Source organism: Pholis gunnellus (assembly GCF_910591455.1).
Source record: "Pholis gunnellus genome assembly, chromosome: 4".
Classification (NCBI taxonomy): domain Eukaryota; kingdom Metazoa; phylum Chordata; class Actinopteri; order Perciformes; family Pholidae; genus Pholis; species Pholis gunnellus.
Window position 1 is genome coordinate 4,138,352 of NC_136530.1, and position 20,803 is coordinate 4,159,154.

The window sequence follows — 20,803 nt, forward strand, 5'->3', positions numbered from 1 at the left end:
GCTGTTTGTTACTCTACACATCAGAACAACCAGCCGTTCCACCATGAACGCTTCGGAGTAGCTCAACCTGTCCCACCAGAAACCCTGGAGGACGACCGTCTGCAGAGGAACTATTTGACTTTTCAAAACAATTGTGCAGTTAAATCTTGATATTGTCTGCCAAACACAGCGTTAAGAGAAACTATACAACCCTGTGCGTGACTTCCTTGTAGAGACGAGTCACACCATCATGTGACTTGTCCTCCCTTTTGGTCTTTTGTCAACACAAAAGCAACACTTTTTAAATCCACAGATTGCAGTCGGGTCCCCCCCCCCCCTGAGAATGACACAAACACATTTTGGGGGCTGGTAGTTTTAAAGTCTCTAATGGACACACCTTTTGTTTAGCCTGTTTCCTGTGAGCCTGAATACAATCCTGGACAGAAACCCATCATCCGTCTCCACCGCACAATGACTGAAACTCATCCGAAGCCACAGAACTGGACCTGAAAGGTTTGTTTCTTCTACACAATGTCCCTGGACCGGTTTTTGTTAAAGCTGACCCTTCATGGCCCTAAAGCAGTTGACTGATTACCAAAATGGCGCTGCCCAGATGTGCATATAGTAAAGTTGTAATTGCGGACCGAGATGCCTCTACGACACAACACTTCTTGTTCGACACTCTTCTGTAACACAACAGCATTGAGGTCTACTGTAAGTCTCTGAAGTCCTTTTGCAAAGATGTCAACATGCAAACATGGTGTATTAAATTATGTGAGCAATCAGTTTGTGTCTTTATCACATACTTAAAAAGTGTTGTTTTGAACTGAGCTCCTACAGTCCCGTATGTGGTTTTATCTTGTGCACAGGTTATTTATCCTACAGGCACAAGATAAACACTTGTTCCCACAAGATTATAACAATTTTTAAAAACTTTCAGGGCTCCATACGTCACTGTATGTTAAGTCACAATTAAATATATACAAAAAGTAAGTCCCCTAAGCTGTTACCCCCTCTTAAAATAATCGGAATCAGTCAGAATTCAAAAATACTGTTGAACAATATTTTTAGTTTCAGCTGCTTTTATAGAAGTAAAATTAGGATTAAAAAAACATTTACAGTATCTTAACCCCCCCCCGTACCTTTTATACAGAACAGCGTGATGAACAGTGCAACATTCCCGCCTTGAGCAGGCTTTGTAAAAGGATCTACTGTTGAGCAGCCTCGGGCTCTGCAGCGCCTCGTATTGTTCAACAGTTCCTCATGAGAAACAGGCCGGTGACTCAAAAGGCACCCAAAAGAAACAGCGAGGAATGAATGGAATATAAAAGTGCAGTACTTTTATTCATGTTTAATGAATTTATCCTGTTCAAGTATTCTTGAAAAAAATACATATTTATAAAACACTGATACTGGACCCTAACTGTACAAGTACAGATCTAGCAACTACTCCAGCGAGTTGTCAGAGTTAGAAATCGCAGAATAAATGCACCCATTGAAAAATCGGAGGGAAATGTACAGATGGACTTTCAGCCTCTCATTTCCCAACTCTTATTTCTGGTAAACTATATATATATACACAAACACACACACAATAACGTCATGGATTCAAACATTTGAAGAACCGTAAATAATGCAGCGTTCTTGATGTCTTGAATGCTTCTTCTCATGAACATTTGGGCATTTCCGTTCTGCTCTTCCTCCCTCTGCTCAACCCAACCTGCCGTAGCTAAAGCAGTGCCAGAGAGACGTGCAAGAGGCGCACGACCAACATGCCCGACTGACACTTCAATGCAAAACATCAGACACATAGTTAATCAACATCGGACAAAATTGTCCTTAATATTCGAGGCAGACAGTCCTGATTTTAGGCACAATTACATCTTACAGGCGAGATGACTCCGGGCTCATTAAAAATAAAAAAAAAGAACGAACGAACATGATGCTGAGCAGAAGTCACCTGCTGTGAGAGTTGCCTGTTTCAGAGTGTGCTGCTTCCCTTGAAGCTTGTGTCTGGGACACGGTAGAGTTCAGAACCAGGTGGGAGACGCACTTGTGAGGGGAAACACGGTGGCTCGATTCAGAGGAGCCGGACTATCCGGTCCTCAGGCGGTGGCGAGTGTTGGAGCAGCGCTGGCCACGGGGAGAGCCGCCGTGTCGGAGGGGGTGACTTCCATCAGACAGTCTCCCTCACTGGAGGAGGTCTTTGTGGTTGAGCCTGGAGAGTTAACATTTGCGCATGCTATTAAAACTGGATGCTTTCAAGAGTTTGCAGGTGTTTGTTAATGAATGAAGCAGGTGCATGAACACTGAGCTGTATCTGTACATTAATAAAGGCGATTAGCGTAGCACAGTGGTGCACTTAAGATGGGCTGGTAGATGGATTCTTAGCTTTGGACAGAGCACGACTAGTCGTTTCCATGTGCTCTCAGTGTTTATACGAAGCTCGGCTGCAGGAATGAGTCCCAAAACCCAGAAATGAGTCCGCATTTTTGCACTACCAGTTCCCAGGTCTCAAAGTCAATGTGTTTCAGGTTAGACGACTGAAATAAGGTCTGCGGTTAACACAAGCGTCGGAGATTTAAGTTACTATGAAACAGTGATTAAATGAATACATTTTAAAAAGGTCTGAATCTTGGAGTTAACATTCAAAAGTTGCCGATCAGTTGTTTTTTTATTCCCCCTGTGTGACTCACCACTCTGTGTGGCGATGATGACACAGTCTTCCTCGTCGTCTTCCTCGGTGTCCGCTTGAAAACCGTCTGCCTCCATTGCTTCCGTCTGGCAAGAACAGAGGATTTAGGAAAATTTGAGACCGTAAAAGGATAAACTCAGCCTGTAAAACGCATATTTCTATAAAATGATAATCCAAAAAGTGTGATTAAATTAAGAGCACAAAGAACTAAAATCTTGCAGTGAGGTCTGCATGGTATTTAAAACGTGTGTTTCTCTACCTGCTCTGGGTCAGTGCATTTCTTCATGAACTTGGTGATTGACATGCTGCCCGTGCTCTTCCTCTTGTTGGAGGATGAGGACGTGGTGGAGGAGGTCTGTGGGGTAGTGGGAGAGTTCCCCTGAGAGCCCGTGGCGGCCTGGGGTTCTTCTCGGGACTCTTCTCGAGCTCCGGCGGTGAGGTAGGTCCAATGGCAGGGAACAGGAAGAGCCTCCTGCCCACAGCGGGACAGGACCTCTGTGTGCACGAACCAGCAGCAGCGTCTGTAGGTCGAGCGCTTCTCATACACAGCATTGCTCTTGATGAGTCGCTTCACTTGTATTCTGATGAAAGAGGGAAAAAGGTTATTTTATTGACATAAAAACGAATTACAACTATTTCAGTAGCACTATTTCTTTCATTTTCAAGGACTTCACTCAAAGCAAATACTTATTTTTTGCGCAAAACGGTGCTGGTCAGAATTTTGTAAAAGAAAAAGCTGAGCGTTGACCGATATTGAGCAATTTAATTATAATGTCTTGATATAAGACATTGTTACGCGATTCATTTGAATTTCAGGGAGTTATTTTCAAGGTATTGCAGTACTTGTACTGTTTTTTGTTTTACTTTGTACTAGTGCTGGGCGTATACCGGTTCAACCGGTATAGCGGTTTTAATTTCCCGTATGGTATTAATATTTCACACACTGTCATACCGGTTCATAGCTGAAACAACTGCTGCAACTCTTCAACAGGCAGCTAAATATATTGTTCGCAGCTAACGGCGCTGCGGTCGGAGCTAGTTGTGTTAACTGTATTGAGAGGGACCCCTAGACATGGTTATAACTTTATAACACAACAATTAACAACCCACAACTAACGCTCTTTAACAGGGCAAAACACCACGACACAACAGTTCGTGAAATAAACAATTTGTAACACTAATAATTGCACATTTATAAAATTACACCACCGAACGGCATGCTGGGTACAGCTCGTTAGCTAGCTAGCCCGCTAGCACAACAGTCTGTTAACAGCTGGGAGAGGCTCCGTCACTCCAGTAACGTTACACTAAAGAACAGAACAGAGCGATGCAGGATGAACAACGACCGAAGAGAGGAGCTGCGTCTGCTGTTGTAGCCGCCGGTGGTAACACGAGCAACTTACTCCATCACCTCAGCAGAAAACACGAGTTGGAATACCAGGAGTGTGATTACGGCCGTCAACCAGTAACGTTAGCGCGAGCGAAAGTGAAGCCGAAGGGTCCGACATCGCTTGAAGAGGCATTTGCTCGAGGCACTGCATACGACAAGAAAAGCCGACATACCGCCCAGCACTACTTTGTTCTACTTACATCTTTCTATTATAGAGTCTTATTTTGGATCACATGTTTACACAGAAACTGTTATCATCAAATCTTGTTGTTTCACCTGGTGGGGATGATTTCTGCTGGGCTCTGAGGACTGGACAGTTCAGGAGGTGAGGATGAGGAGGAGGAGGAAGAGGACGTCTGTCGACGACAAAACTCCTGGAACTCCGTGATGATCACTTTGCTGCTGTTGAGGTTGCCGTGCAGCAGAGGCAGCAGCTGACCGAGTACTGTGGGAGTAAAGAGCGTTTGGTTAGAATGCGTCAACAGCTGATAAATAAACAACACTTTTCAAGGAATTTTGTTAGAATCTCAACCTCCACAGAAACACATTTTGATTCCTCTATAGAAAGATTTAATCATGTATTCACGTGTACTGTTTAACCAAATTATAATTGCTTATTAACTGTATGCTTACTTATAGAAAATACGGTACAATTAGACTAGTAAAATGAGCTAAATTCATTATCTAATGATAGTTAAAGTGATGGTTGTAATTATTGAACCGGCACCATCATACTCTAGTGTGTAGCTCCAACATTTCACTGCCAAAATAAGATGGTTACTACATTGTCTCACACAACAACGGGAGTATATCTCTTAGAAATTCCATTTACTACGATACATTTGTGAGGGAATTGCTGTAAAAGGGAACAGATATCCTATATACATATCAGGACAAATACACTAAATATTTTCAAGACACTCTGAATTGGAAGAAAAAAGTTGAAACTGCCGCTGTAAGGTTTGGCCCGCTGATAAGGACACTTGGAGAAAAACAATCCACAAAAACTACAAGCAACGTTATCCACTCACAGCTCAGCTCGTCCCTAATGGATCATCACATTAAGAAAGGCAGTTCTCCATCAAATCAAAGCGAACCACGTCGCACACTTACATTGTGCTTCCCTCTGACGCTTCTGTGAAAAGGCCTCTGGGCTGGGGCTGGTGTCTGCTTTGGGTAAAGGCTCGACCAGACACAAAGCATACGACTGGAAGAGATGCACACCAGGTCCTTCTCCCTCCCAGACGCAGCCCCTCACCACCGGGTCCAGCACCTTCATCCTCTTCTTGGTGGACATCAGCTCATCCCACTCCTTTGCTTTCACTTTCCGTCGTAGTTTCTGCTTCTCCAGGTCTCCGCCCTCCTGCGAGGTTACATGCGTGTTAATAGTGGTGCAAACAGGAAGCAGAAACTTCACTAAAAGGTATTTTTGAAACAACAAAGTCCGTCAGATTCAAGGCCTTTAAACACTGAGTGGGCGTGACACATAAACACGTAAATCAAAACCTTTCATTCTGGCAACGATGCCACTTTTCCAATAAAAGGTTTGAATAGATTTGAGGACTAACTAAATAAAAATCTATTTTATTGAGTTTCCTTTTAGTGAAAGGCTTTGAGTGAATTTGAGTTCCCTCTGGTAAACAGTTTAACGCAGTCTGTGGCTTTTATTGTGAAAGGTAAGAACAGAAAGAGTGGATCTGATCTGCGCTGCCTTTGTCAACGTTTGAAAGGAGTAATAAAGTTTTCTTGACCGCAGAGCCCTATTGTTGTTGAACACAAAAGTTCAAAGTAAAATAAAGATGTATTCAAAAACAACAAACACTGCAGCTCCCTTCGTACCTCTTCTTCTGGAGCCCCTTCGTCGTCTGAGAGGTAGCCATGAGGAACAAAGAAGCCGTCATCATCTTCATCATCTTCACCTCCTTCCTCCTCATCTTCCTGGAAACGATCAAAAGGTTTAAAGTCAGCTTTACTAAAGAGCAAGAGGACTTTAAGGTACCAGTTCAAACTCAACACCTGTACTTTTATCTGTACTTATTCAAAGTTATTTTTAAAAAAAAGACCACGCTAATGTTTTTGTATGTTTTAAAGTATTTTTAATTCTCTTTGGTTATTCTATAAAATGCTCACTGCTGCTCTGCCAGTTTCGAGGCTCTACAAGTTGGTTTGTGCAAAGAGAGAAATAGAAACTAGTGGCTGCCTGAGATGTGGGAAATCTAAAAACATATCCTTTGGTGGGCAATAGCGTTATTTACAAACTATTTCTACATGCCAGGGTACATATCGGTACTTCTGCATGTGTTTAAACCATTATACTGGACAATGATGAAGATAGATACTAAATAAATAGAGAAAATGTTAAAATAAAGGACCCTCACCCCTTCACTGTGTGACAGGGATTCTCCTGGTTCCTCTTCCTCCCATTCTTCATCGCTGTCCACCTCATAGTCGAACAGATCCTGTGGTGACAGAACACAATGTTACAGCGACAAACACAATTCTTAGATAAAGTCAAATATTGAATAAAAGCTATAAAAAAAAAATCGATGTAATCTGGGCCTTCTGCTTCTGTAACATTTAAAAACATGTTAATATAATCCAACGACCACTAAAAGAATATATTACACGCTAAGTACAGCTGGGATGTGAATAGATCGATGCCTTTGCCAAATAGTGTTACCTTGTCTTGTTTGATGGGGCAGCGAGGTGAGATGTGTGCGCTCTTCTTACTCCAGGTGCCCCAGTATGCTGGACGGTAGTTTGCGTGGAACTGCAGCAGCTTCATGTGTCCACAACGCTTACGATCCGGCACACCGTCTGGTTTAGGCCCGTCTGCTGTTGTACACTCGCTGAGAGAAGAAGCAGACGTGGGGGGGAGACGGAGAGAAAGAATGTTTAACCATGAAGCCACAGGAACATTTATTTGATTTGTTTTTCACAATCTATGATGTGGGCACACATGATGTACAGCACAACGTATTTGACGTCACACAAAACATTAAAGAATGAAAGAAACGGCACTGTTTGAACCACGGTGAATACAAACGGGAATAGAACAGGAATCCCATAGAAATTAACATCTTAGAAGCAGATGAGCTTTTAATAAATGTAAAGAAAAAGCAACATGCAGCCAAATGGAAAGTTTGTTTGGTAAAATAAATGTCGGCAACAAATGTAGAATCACTGACAATTCATGATTGGTTTGGAAAGCACAGTTGTTCTCCATGAACAAAATACGCTTTATTAAAGGACAAATGAAACGTGATGAATAAGAATGTCTGAGAACGGAGGACAGCTTTAAGATCAAAAACTAATAGAGAAGCTACGATGTTCAGCAGATTGGTTCAGTGAAGCCTTTTTCCATTAGATAGATATCTATATAGATAGATATCTATCTATATAGATAGATATCTATATATATATAGATAGATATCTATATATATATATATATATATATATATATATATATATAGATATATATTTATATATATATATATATCTATATATATATATATATATATATACATACATACATATATATATATATAGATATATACATACATATATATATATATATATATATATATATATATATATATATATATATATATATATATATATATATATATATATAGATATATATTTATATATATATTAAGAAACATGTGTTACCCCTCAAAGAGTTTTTCAACAGCCCCAAAGGAAAAACAGCAGCTCTGATTTGATAAGAACTGAGAATAATAGCGATGCACATTTTCTATGAATCCGTTTACAAAAATGTAACAGCCACTTCACTAATGTTACTAAAAACTATAATCCAGCACAAAAATAACTATTATCAACACAAGCCACCACCATCTGAACAGACACAAGCTGAAAATACTCAACTTTGCAATACGCTTCTTTAAGGATCTGAGTTTCTGTATTTTTGCCTCTACAGTTTATTATAGACTTACTATTAGGAGCTGAGGTTGAATCCAAGAAAGAAAAAAATAAATAAATCACACCATCAACATTGTCCCTAGTGATGCACAAGGGTTACATTTGAGGATAGGAGCTCTGGTATCAGCCGATACACTGGTATTGGTTTAGGAGTCAAATATTGGATCAGTGTATCGATAGATTCCTGGTAATTTCATTCCACTCATACTGGTCATTTCCTTCATTATAATACCACCATGTATCATTTTGTGTCAGTGGAGCGCAGACAAAACAAAAATAGGGAAAACAGAGCGCACAAATTGAGGTTATCCACAATTGTCTTACCAGAGCGAGTCTCTCTGTCTGGGGTTGGTGGGTCCGGAGCGGCGGGGTTTTGGCCCGATCCAGTCTTTCAGTCCGTTCAGGTTATCAGCAGGGTTCAACAAACACCGGTCCAGTTCCTCTAGGACAGCGTCCTCACACTGAACCCGGCACAGTGGTGCAAGAGCCATGTGTTCTTTGATCTCAAATGGAGCAAACTTCCCACACGCAGCTGCAAGTGTCTGAAACGGCAACGTTGCAGTTATGTTATTAATATTTATTCATTTAATTGACTGTCTTAGTTAAAAGGGGGTGTACAGGGGATTAGAGGATGTAATGCAACTCAATTAAACAATAAGCTGATGTTTATTATGCTCTTAAGATCATAAAAAGATCGCTAGCTTTTAGGAGACAACATAGTGCTCCAATGAGCCCTGCAGTTATGAGCAAAACACAGTTTATCAAAAGATAAACTCAGCTGATTAACAATATATTGTTCTGTTATAAAGTGTTGTATCTACTAACCTTTGGAGCCTGTTGGATCTTGGATTTCTGCAGAAAACGTGTAATTTCTGCTTTCTCAGCTTTGAGGCGCTGTAAACAGATACACGCTGGTTAAATTATTCATTAACGGATCCATTACAAATAATAAAACATAAATGTCAGAGCGTCTACCGACAAACATAAACTTACATCCTTCTCTTCTTTCAACCGTTTCTCCTCTTCCTTCATTTGCTTCTCCTCTTCTTTCTTCCGTTTTTCTTCAAGCTTTGCCCTAAAACAAGTTCAAAGCAAAACATTTAACATAAAGAGATCAATGTGTGTGTTAATGCATTTTTACCCATCACTGACTAATGGAACAGAAACATGCCGGATGGATAAGTCTTAACTTAAGGAGTAACTGGGAACTTGCATTACTCACTCTAGCTTTGATTTCCGCATCTCCTCCTTCGCTTTCAGCTTGTCTGCCTTTTCCTTATCTTCCTTCTCCTTTTTCTCTTGTTTCTCTTTTTCTTTTTTCTCTCGTTTTTCCTTTTCTTGCTCATCCTTAAGCCTGCGCGCCTCTTCCTTCTGTTTCATCTTTTCGGCTTTAGCCTCTTCCCTCTGGCGTTCTTTCTCCTGTCGCAGACGGAGTTTCTCATCTTGTTCATTCTACAATTACAAAAGCCCAGTCAGTTTAATTAAATTAGAACAGTTTTAATAAATAACAAAGTTGGTGAGAAATAACACACGTAACAGGTTGTGTGTGAAGCCATGATACTAAACAGACAACTAGGGGATTTGAAACAAAAGAATTCAAACCACACTTGCGGTGTATAAAAAGTCTCACTTTCAATGAGCGTCTTCTGATGTTTTTCTGATCAGATGGTATCTTGGGGGTGGTCTTTGGCTGCTGTGAGGAAAGGGGAAACAAAAAACTGATATTGTGAAAAGTGCTTAACACGATGTCATCCAGCCTAGTCAATGTTTTATGTTATTGTATTAAAATTGTACTGTACTGAACTTTTAACCTTCAAATATTCTTGCGTGCAAATATCTACAATTTATCTGAAAGCTCTTATAAATTCTGATCAAAATTGCTCTGATCACTAAACCATTAACAGCGTATTGTGTGAGAATCTACTCTTACCACGTGATGTACTTTGTGATGAATCATTTGTGTGTGTGTGTGTGAAGTATGCAGATGCTTTACCAAATGAACTCTTAGGAATACTGATACATGTAAATTGTGTGTGTATCAGCTAATACTGCACAGCCTAAAGTGTGATTAAATAAAAAGCAAGATGTACATACTTTAGGCGTACTAGTGGGTGTGAGGTCATCAGTCTTGGACTCTGGTGAGCTTTCGGATGTGGAGCTGACTGATGAAGCCGACAGCATGGACTGGTTTCCTAAACCGGAAACGTTTCCCGACTCATCCTGCTCCTCTGGCTCACTTTCAGAATCGTGCGTTGAGTCAAGCTGTGAAGTAGATGCTGTCTGATTACCATCTTCTTCCTCCACCTCTTCCTCCTCCTCCTCTTCTTCTTCTTCCTCATCCTCATCATCGCTGTCTACAGTGCAGTCTAAAGTGTGTGTTTTGGGAGTGTGATCCACGTTGCCGGATTTCCCAGAGGATGCAGTTTTGTCTTTGCCTTGATGCTTGTCTTTTGCTTGGAGGCAGGGAGAGGCGGCGGCGGGTGAAACAAGGCCCTTCATGGGAGACGAGGTGTTGTCCTCGGTCAGATCTATAACCATGTTCTCATCTGAGGGTGCAGGGCGCCTACGGCTCAGGAAGCCATCAAGGGGCCCGCGACCATTAACCAAGGGTGGTCCACTGTGTACAGGGAGTGCAGACGACTCATTCTCATTCTCCCTGTCTGGGACTCCTGGTTTGGGGCAGGCATGTGCACAAGGGCGTTTAGGCGGCTGGTTCTCTTTCGGTTCAGGGTTCATGCGCTTGAATGGGAGACGAGCTGCAGGGAGGATTTAAAAAAACGGTCACTATAATGGCTGTTATGTCGCAAAGTTGTCAATCAAAATGCAGCCTGAGAGAAACAAAAAATAGTTTAAATAACAGTTAAATATTTATAAAAGTTAATGAATGTGTCAATTGATAGATTACATACAAAGTCTTGTCAATGACAACACAGATGTAATGGGTTTAAAATTGCTGTAGAGGGCTATAACCATACGATGGTATCTGATGATGTCATATTCTCATTGGTAATACTTTAATCGAGTCAAAAAATGTAATGTTGTGTTTACCTTGGATAAGTTTCTTGTTGGCATTGTTCCTTGATTTACAATCCATCCCTGAACAAAGAAAAGAACAAAAACAAAAAGGGGCATCAGAAAATAATACTTTAAACCAAAACAATATTCATATTTGGAACAATAACCAGGCTGTTAGATTGGTCAAAGCAAATCCATAAAAGTTTTCACAAAGGTGCAACTAATAACAGCTGAAGTTCTTTGTTGCAGAATGAAATACAATGACTTAAAATGACAACCACTGAGAATCACACACTTTTGTTTATTCAAACTCTGCTTACAGCAACGTAAGATTAGTTTACTTCTATAATAACCACATGCCAGTGCAGCAAGTGTGCTGTGGTTCAACACCTCTCCATCACTCTGTATTGATAAGTCTTTCTTTAAGCATAAGCACCCTGATAGTATTGTTCTTTAAAGTGTTGTATTAAAGGTCACATGTAAAGTTCAATCTGTCCGTGTTGAACTTCCCTCGATCTGTCTGTTGTCACCTGTCTTGAAATTGCCGGTCGACCCTCATCAACCTGCACGTCTTTTATTGTTGTTTAGCTGTGTCTGACTGATTTATATATTTCACATACTCTGCATGCTTTTATGTTTTGTGCCTCTGACATTGATGTTTTTAGTGTCTAATAACGCAGCATAATCTTATAACAATGCAGCATAATTTTGTCTTTAGTCCATGTTTCTATTTAACATAGTTATCCCTCATCTTATTTGCTTTGTGTGTTGAGAGCCTCTGTGTTGCATGTCTTAATAGTACTTGACAATGTACTATAAGAGTCTCCTGAATGATGATACTACTTATAATACTTTCACTTCTTTCATTGTTTCTGCACGCTTTGTTCAGGGTCAATATTGCATAACTTTGTAAATGTAATCTTATATTCTGTTTTTAGGTTTACTTTGTAACATCTGCCTCTTGAGACTACAGATGAAAAATAGCCTCTTGGTTAAACTCTGGCGCATTTACAGCAATGTTTTTATTAATGTGCACTGTCCCTTATCAAATAATCCAATACATAAAAAAGTTTACAACGCCGGTGTGCTAACGTTTCGGTGTCACAATGAACGCAATGGTTGTGTTTGGTTTAGCTCTCCCGCCATTCGGTTTTATTAGTCCGTGCTGCAGAGGCCCAGTCGAGAGCCGCAGAGCAGACACTTCACACGGCTGTCAGGCAAAGGATGCATGCCCGAAAAACACAAAACTGAAAACTTCGCACTCGGGATGATATGTTGCATTTAAGTTAACGTTACTGTAGCCACAAGAAAGATTGGTGTTTGAACGAGCAAAAGACAGACGGAGCAGCTCTGGAGTTTCACCCATGAAAACTGCTAACGTTACCCAACTATAATATGCTAATGTCACTACGGTTAGCTTGTCTGCTAACCTAACAAAACCAGCTACTGCTGGGCACCTTCGGCAATGACCTAGCAACGGTAAAAGAGCAAGTTTGCTACTAGGTAAACAAGCTATGGTTACATTCTTGTGACAGTAAAACACTTCTAGTTATATGCATAACTTACTTAAACGTAACGTTATTATGTCTTAGTTGACGTTAAAGTTACTGAATTTAGGTTAGGAAACATGATAACATTAGCAATGCCAGGGAGCAGCAAGGCTAGCTTTACAGGGCGAAACTATATCACATCTATCTGATAGTAATTAACATGTTGGCAAGTTGATAGAACAGTCTGTAAGCTAGCTAGAAACAACATTAGCATTAAGTTACCTCTTCTACGGAGAATCGGAGCGGTCAAATGTCCGTCCACTGGTGGGTTCTCCGCCGCCAACATCCCAACAACTACACCGGGGCTCCTCACGTTTGCGATATTCTTCGGTAAAACAACGGTACAGGAGGCGTAAACAACCGAAAGTGCCCCCCGACAGCGAACCAAAGAGTGTGTTACTATTTAAAACATGTATTTTCTAATTTATTTCACATAAAACATCACGCATTCTCTTTCCGCATCTCCCACATACTCCCTATACCCCCATTGCCTGCCTCGCGCTCCCAAATCAGAATTGGCGGGAGTGTGTCACTTGCATCAATAACCGTCGCTGATTGGTCAAAGCCAAGTTACTGATCACTGGTGGAAGGCGTTTGTTTGGTTCAACGGCGTTGCACGTTTGGTCGGTGTTTCGTGTTAGTAAAGCGCTTTGGAAGATTTATAAGAGCACTAGAGTTTCAAATGTGGTGTTATAGTTAAATTGCTTATCAGAAAGACGTAATTATGTGAGCTCATTTCATCCAGTGGTCTAAATCTGGTTATGTCTTCATTCACCCTGTTCCGGGACACCCTGTGCTGTAAAACCGAAAGATGTCAGCTGTGTCTCACAGAGCACCGCCTTCTTTATGATGTTTGGGGCTTTATGATTGGCCGCGGAGATTGACTTTCAGAACTGTGGGTAGCCATGTTGGTTATAGCAAAATGAAAGAAGATAGTCCACTGAGGCTGTCCCTCTCTGGATTACTGTTTACGCAACAATATCATGATTTAGGTATAGCACACAATATCATCGTCACTTTTGTAGATGATTTATTCTAATACTGTCTTTTTACATTTAGTCTAAAACATAGTTTGGCACTCACTGTCACCACCCATAGTGTTAATAAAGTTGTCAACTGTTGATCAATAACAAGGCAGCAAGTGTTCCGCTAATCTGCTCCGAAGCGATAAAGCCCTACCCTCTGCCCTAAAGGTCCTAAACTGTTTACAGATTCGTATCGCTGGATGGGTGGCATCCGTTTGGATCGGGTGTCATGATGTAGTCACGCGTTTTCCATATACCGCTCACGTGAATCATGGGACTTGTAGTTCTTTAGGGCCCGGAGCGCGTTGACTATAAACAAGTGCAGAACTACAAAGGCTACGATGTGGCGCAGCCGCAGTGTGTTCGAGGGGCTCGGGGAGAAGAAAAAAAAAACGCATCCTGAATGATTCCCGGACCCCTGCAGTTGTCGTCGGTAACGTGAAGAGATACACGCTTTATTCCGGTAATATTGACATATCTGTATTAAGTGTCACGTTGGTTTGTTAGGTGTAAATACATTGGACTAACGTTAACGTTACTGAGTTACTCAACAGCGTGCTTTAGCTATCTACTGTATAATATCTCTACAGTCTATGTGAACACATGTCAACTTCACACAGGTATAGTTAGAAAGAAAGCTGGATAGTTTAATGTTTGTTTTAGCGTTGGTTAGACTAAAGTTTGAATGTGTAGCCACTACTTTAACTGGTTGATGGTTAGCAGTAGCATGTAACGGTACATTCATTGTGTTAACAGATTATTTCTGTATTTTTCTACTATCTAGGAAAGAATTGGAATTACAAGATGGGAGGTTTGTCACTTTTAACGTTTTTCTATCTATCTATCTACCTATTTATTCATCTATCTATTTATCTATCTATTTACCTATATATCCATTTATCTATCTATCTATTTATCTAGAGAAATAGATGGATAGATACATGGATGCATAGATAAATAGATATATAGATAATTAAGTAGATAGATAATCTATCTACCTATTTATCTATCTATTTATTTATTTATCTATCTATTTATCTATCTATCCATTTATCTACCTATTTATCTATCTATCTATCCATTTATCTACCTATTTATCTATCCATCTATTTATCTATCTATCTATCCATTCACATTCCACTTTTCCCCATTCCTCTCTCCTCTGCCCTCAAATACAGATATAATATTGAGACCGTAACATCGTAATGAGAGCTTTCTTCTGTTTCAGATCGGGTGAATAACTTCCCTCCCATCCCTCAGTTCATGAGAATAAAGCCGTGCTTCTACCACAACATTGAAGAGGAAATTCCTGAACCCCACCAGGCGTTGTTGCGCAGAATCTACACACTATGGATGAGTGCGTGTTGTCACATACATTTCCTAATTTGGTGTTGGTCATTTTTCTGAAGACGAACGTGCATCACGACCCTTACTCTCTCTTTCTCTTTTGTCCACGTCTCCACGGTCCTCTCTTCCTCCCGCAGTGTATTCGGGCACGCTGTGTTTAAACGTCATCTCATGTATCGCTTGGTGGGCTGGGGGTGGAAATGCCACGAACTTTGGGTTTTCCCTCCTCTGGCTCATCCTCTTCAGTCCGTGCAGTTACACCTGTTGGTTTCGACCACTCTACAAAGCCTTCAGGTTCGTCACCGTCTGAAAATGTCATATTTAAAGGTTAAAATATCACATTACACACACAAGAAGGAGACGTCACATGTAAAGAAAACACACACACATTGTACTTTGCACACTTTTGTGAAACAAGTGTGAAGTTGTGTTTTTATGTGATAGACCCACATGTTGACAAGTAGGAGAAGGAAGCAGCATAAATAGAGCCTCGTGTTGCACCGTATCATCCCTTTGGTCTTCCCTTTTGTTCACAGGGCTGATAGCTCGTTCAACTTCATGGCCTTCTTCTTCATCTTCTTCCTCCAGTGTGTCTTGGCCCTCATCCAGACTATCGGCATACCCGGCTGGGGAACAAGGTGAGTTGAAGCAAACCAGCTTTGGAGGACTGTGCGCATGTTGCCTGCCAGTTTGTTTGGTGTTGTTTTTGTACCAGCGAGTGGGTCATGAGGGCTTTTGTCAAATGATGAAGGCAGCTGGAAAAATGTGTTTTCCATCAGACGCTTGAATTTCACACACGATGAATTGGGGAGTCGTATTTACAATCTGCAGCTTTTTACAGTTTTGTTTCTATTAATTGACCATCAGCCTCTTGATATTTAATGTAAATAGGGGAGGAGAGGTTTTATCCGTAACCTTAAGTGAGGTATTCTTTTGTTCATTGACTTCCAATATTAGTTTTCATTTTGTCAGAAATAGAAAAAATGTACTGTTTTTGATGTAATGTTTCTAAAATACTATTATATACAATTATTCACGTTCGTACAAACAAGCTGACTTAAATTCTGAATGATCATTTTTAATAGTTATTTCAGATTATGTCCCTCTTTTTGTGAGTGTATTCCTCATACCTTTTTATTATTAAATCATGTGTGAACTCGCAAAGAATGTGTGAAAATTGAATTTTAAACACAAACAGTTTTCCTAAAACTGAGAAATATTCGTGTCCAATAACTGAACATCTTGTGACATTAATAACACTGTTCACTCATCATGATACAATGTGTCTAGTAAAGTCAGTTTTACACTGATCACCAGAACGCTTCCTCACTGCTTAGAGGGATAGTTTGGATTTCTTTAAGTCGGGTTGTATGAGTTACTTATCCATAGTCACTGTTTTACAGTTTCTAAAAACAGATAGGCGCACAGGAGCAAAGCAGTGTTCTGCTGTGAACGGGGGCAGCAGCAAAACACACTTAAGACAGGCCCACCTAGAAACAATATCAGTTTTGGTGTACACTATATTCAGAATACTTTCTCTGCAGTCTTAGCAGTCGGACCGTCCTTTCCGACAGGGAACTGAAGCCGTTATATCCGTGTTTGCTCTCTTTAAAGCCACGAGACTCCTTTGACAAAACCAGTCATTTTACCTCACAGAAGGCGGGAGTTGCTGGTCTACCGCTGCCTCGATCGGTTTGTTTGTTTGTTTGTGTGACTTTGGTGAAACCCGAAATAAGCCTTTAAAACACCAAAGTCCACACAATTACATAAACAAACTAAATAACCGGCGACTCCTGTGTGCTGAGAGGTAAAATTACTGGTTTTGTCAAAGGAGTCTTGTGGTTTTAAAGAGAGCAAAGACAACAGCTTCAGTTCCTCGTCACAAAGGGGCCGTCTGACGGCAAGGTGAGGCAGTGAAGATATTCTAAATAAAGCGTAAAGTAAACTCGTTTAGCTGCTGCACTCGTCCACAGCAGTACACGGCTTTGTTACTCCTGTCTGCTTCTCTAAACTGGGGCTGTGCTGACATCATCGACTGTAGAGTAATACACCGACTATGGATGAGAACCTCATACAACCCCAGTTCAAAACACCCATACTATCCCTTTAATGGCTCATTAGTAACCTTTGGTATTTGTATTGATTCCACTTTTCTAATTGCATACTGTGTGATACACTAACCCGTGCTACTCCATCTCACTCTCACCAACACATCAAAGCGGCTGGATTGCGACAGTGATGTTTTTCAGCCACAATGTGGGCTCCGCTATAGTGATGCTTATCACAACTCTGCTCTTCTCTGTGGTCACCGCTTTAATGGCACTGGTTCTCATTAAGGTGAGTGAACGCATACGCTGAAAACACACTTGCATTTTGGTTTTTTTTGGGGTTGTTTTTTTTGTCCCACACAGACGCTTGAAAACTTTCCCAAACACACATTATGTGTCTTTTCTTGTTTGCAGGTGCACAGAATGTACCGCGGCGGCGGCGGCAGCATGAAGCGCGCTCAGGAAGAGTGGAGCACCGGGTTGTGGAAGAGCGCACCGGTGAGCCAGGCGGGGTTTAATGCTGTGGCTCAGACGGCCCAGGGCCCCAGCTTGCCCCAGTACCCGGCCGCGGTGCCCAACTATCCCGACAACAGTCACTGGTGATAGCTGAGAGTCGCCTCTAGGTGGAGACAGACAGCCGGGCGCCTCCTGTTGGTGCACAGCAACGCACCTCAAAGCACCATATCATCTCACCCTTACCTGACAAAATGCATAGGTATATATTTTGGGTTTTTTCTTTTGAATGAGAAGATAGGATTGCTATAAAATAATGTTTTATCAAAGAGTTTTGTCATATCTTCTAACGATGCCATTCCATTTCAACTTTTGTTTACATCTAGTTTATTTAAATGAAGGAGAGACACTTTCATGCTCAAAAGTCTTGCAATGATGCAATTGGAATATCAAAAATAGTGCAAACCGTTTCAGGACAGCGGTATAAGAAAGATGTGTGCCTTATGGACCTTTAATGATAGTTTTATGAAATGCCAAATCTGCATGGTAGGAATCATAGTGTGCCAAACAACGGAGTTTTTTCTTTTCTTTCCCTTTTGTAACAAGAGCACGTCTGAGAACTGCACGATTTTTATTCTTAGTTATTTTCTGTGTATTATTCTGTCAGCAGTTCAGTTTATTTTTGATACGCTGTGCTTGAAATCTCCGTGCTCGCCTGCTCTGGCTGTGATATCTTGAAATGCGCCTTAATATTGCGTGCAGATGATTTTGTATGTGAAAAATATCTTGCTTGACTTTCGCCTTAACAAGCGCTGCCTTTTGTTGTTGTTGTTGCTGTTGAACTGGACTTGTGCTTCAGTGAAGCAACGATTGGAAACATTTCAAAAGCTGTTGTTGGTGCGTAATGCTCCCCTGTGATTTATCACTGAGCACTGATTTGCCAAAACACATTTCTTCCATTATGTTGATGCTGTAAAAAAAAAGAAAAGAAGTCACACCCAAAAGTAGATAAAGTGTTCTCAGTTTCTGCATTTCCAAAGCTGCACTGTTTGCTTTTAGTGGTTTAGCGCCCTGCAGTGACAGAACCGTATCTGCTGTTATCAATGTTCCGGTCACTTTCCTCTCCAGATACACTGAATTTTTGTGTCTGGGTAACTACAGCGTGCTTGTTGCATGCAGCCGATCATGGGAGTTGGACTGAACAGGATTCTCCTTTTATTTTCAATGAACTGACCTCATGTAACCGATACAAACAGACTGAAAAGCGGTGAAATGAAATCTTGCATGTAAACGTAGTCACGGTGTGTTTAAATACAAGTCTGGTACTTCTGGGCTGATTTACTGTCATTCTAACAAACGTCGGTGAAGATTAAACCCAGTGAATGTGGCTTTTTATGAAGATAATGAAGAAGTTCAATTAGTTTTTATTTTGGCTCAATGATACAAAAAGCCTTTATGTAGTTTAAGAACTAAATGGAAGTAGAAGGTTCCTGCAGCCTCATCGTTTGATTTGTTTTTCTTTTCTTGACACGAAAGTGTCCTTCACGGCCAACTGCCAAGATTAGTATTTTGAAAATGGAAATGTTAAAGTAACCTGTAAATATTGCACCATTTCAATAAATATCCTTATTCCCATATTGTCTGAGTTTGACTATTTTTTTACTCAAACACTGTCATATATTATCCACTCAAGGGTTGAAGGGGAACACCTTCTAAATAAAGAGTTCCAGTATGTTCAACAGCTTAAGGAAAGTCCAGTCAGTATTTGTACTCTTTCTCTCGAAGCCAGAACTCAAAAGAATTAAGGCTCCAAACGTTAACATGCTGTTTAGCACGCTGAAATAATATGAGATCGTTAAGTTTGTCCAAAACCATAGTGTTAAACTAACAGTAGGCGATTTCATATTATTTCCAGTGGAATATTACAATATGCAAACATTAGGCACTATGCCGACATAAATATCCCATAATGCAATGCTGTAGTGACAATAAATGTTCATAACAGACTATGGCGGACAGCTCCGTCACATCAACGACGCTTCAGTGTACAAGATTCCACTTTTCTACGTAATATTTTTTTTGAATTAGTTGATTAATTGATTCTCCCAAATTGTTTAATCACACGAGGCTCTCAGGAGGTGACGTGGTAGTTATAGTTCAGTGCATCTGAGAAGATAGATGTTAGACACTAGATACTATTTGTTTATTTGTTTACGGAGCGACTCCATGACACTTTACTCTCGACATTACACATTTGAGTTTTATAACTCTGGTTTTTGGATTTGGGAAAAGTTGATCATTTTTTAAACTGGCTCAGAATACAGGAAATACATGTATGCATTTTGAAAATGGGCATAGTTCCCCTTTAAAGGTCAGATATACTTTTCACAATCTTTGTATGCATTATTGCTGTTATATGAGAAAGTAGTGTTATTATTGATTTGTTTATGTTTTCAAGTCAATTTAAAGACTATTAAAAGATGGCGCTCTGTGGCATTAGACAACTATCATCCTTCAGCTTTTAAAGCTCTTTTACAACAAACGGATACAGAATACGGGCTTCAACGATACAGTTACTGTGGGCCACGAATCCAGTTGTGCCTTTTGGTGCCCACTTTTGCTGTTTGCTTTTTTATCTGTTTCCCATGTTCTCAGTGTAAAATCTTTACACTGGCAAAGAAATACTGCCGTCGTATTGATTTATTCAGAAATACAAGTAAGGAATGTTCAAAGGAACTGCTAGCGGGATGACACGACAGCCTGAACTAAAAGTAGGAGCTCATTAAAATCCTGGGAGTGAAAGTCTGTCTGATGAGCAGGCGAGAGGGCAGCTAAAGAAAATAATAAAAGACAGTGATTTCTGAAATGTATGAACAACTCAGTAGAAGCTCACTGGCTTCTTTTAGAAGAGAGAAACTCAAACGGTAGTTGCAGTATACACATTACCATGCTAAGCAACTGCATTGGCAATATATGAATTTATTGCCTCGTGAGATCAATATAATTGAATTAATTCTGTGCATGACAACTTCTTTATGCTGAATAATTGAGCAGCGGCTCACTTCGACCCTTTCATATCTACAGTTCTTGCTATAAGGTGGCTCTGAGCGCTGTTGTTAATGACAGAGTGTGAAAAACACAGAGCAGACACTGAGCTACAATCCTGTCATTTTGTTTGGTCCAAGACTTTTTTCGACAAAAACAAACAGGTCTGAGGTAACAGTGGAGTCGGCGTGTTTGTGTGTTTTTGTTGTTATCATCCCACCACACAACCCACAGGAGTATCTGCTGGAAAACATCAAGACAACAAGAGGTTGAACTGAGAGAGAAGGTAATCACTACTGATAGCTAGGCACACA

General features: G+C 40.6%; 2 protein-coding genes across 2 annotated transcripts; one reads left to right on the forward strand and one right to left on the reverse strand.

Annotated features, from left to right (window-relative positions):
- Nucleotides 1-1,297: 1,297 nt before the first annotated feature.
- chaf1a (chromatin assembly factor 1, subunit A (p150)) lies at nucleotides 1,298-13,049 on the reverse strand. Its single transcript, XM_079158061.1, has 16 exons — nucleotides 12,794-13,049; nucleotides 11,055-11,102; nucleotides 10,101-10,762; nucleotides 9,637-9,699; nucleotides 9,229-9,458; nucleotides 9,000-9,081; nucleotides 8,832-8,900; nucleotides 8,331-8,548; nucleotides 6,745-6,913; nucleotides 6,443-6,523; nucleotides 5,904-6,002; nucleotides 5,178-5,427; nucleotides 4,341-4,509; nucleotides 2,934-3,255; nucleotides 2,676-2,760; nucleotides 1,298-2,197 (listed from the first exon to the last, which is right to left on the reverse strand). The coding sequence occupies exons 1-16, from the start codon at nucleotides 12,855-12,857 to the stop codon at nucleotides 2,085-2,087; spliced, it is 2,724 nt and encodes a 907-aa protein (XP_079014187.1). The 5' UTR covers nucleotides 12,858-13,049; the 3' UTR covers nucleotides 1,298-2,084.
- A 953-nt stretch (nucleotides 13,050-14,002) lies between these two features.
- Nucleotides 14,003-19,081, forward strand: scamp4 (secretory carrier membrane protein 4). Its single transcript, XM_079158536.1, has 7 exons — nucleotides 14,003-14,059; nucleotides 14,381-14,407; nucleotides 14,825-14,953; nucleotides 15,081-15,237; nucleotides 15,480-15,581; nucleotides 17,163-17,280; nucleotides 17,406-19,081. The coding sequence occupies exons 2-7, from the start codon at nucleotides 14,401-14,403 to the stop codon at nucleotides 17,592-17,594; spliced, it is 702 nt and encodes a 233-aa protein (XP_079014662.1). The 5' UTR covers nucleotides 14,003-14,059; nucleotides 14,381-14,400; the 3' UTR covers nucleotides 17,595-19,081.
- The last annotated feature ends 1,722 nt before the right edge of the window (nucleotides 19,082-20,803 follow it).

Bases quoted from the DNA above. Each gene is read 5' to 3' on its own strand.
- chaf1a (XM_079158061.1), bottom strand. From the start codon at position 12,857: ATGTTGGCGGCGGAGAACCCACCAGTGGACGGACATTTGACCGCTCCG. The intron at 9,700-10,100 runs GTATGTACATCT...CTTTCCTCACAG, and splicing joins CACCCACTAGTACGCCTAAA to CAGCCAAAGACCACCCCCAA. The intron at 8,901-8,999 runs GTAAGTTTATGT...ATCTGTTTACAG, and splicing joins GGTTGAAAGAAGAGAAGGAT to CGCCTCAAAGCTGAGAAAGC.
- scamp4 (XM_079158536.1), top strand. The intron at 15,238-15,479 runs GTTCGTCACCGT...TTTTGTTCACAG, and splicing joins CCACTCTACAAAGCCTTCAG to GGCTGATAGCTCGTTCAACT. The intron at 17,281-17,405 runs GTGAGTGAACGC...TCTTGTTTGCAG, and splicing joins TGGCACTGGTTCTCATTAAG to GTGCACAGAATGTACCGCGG.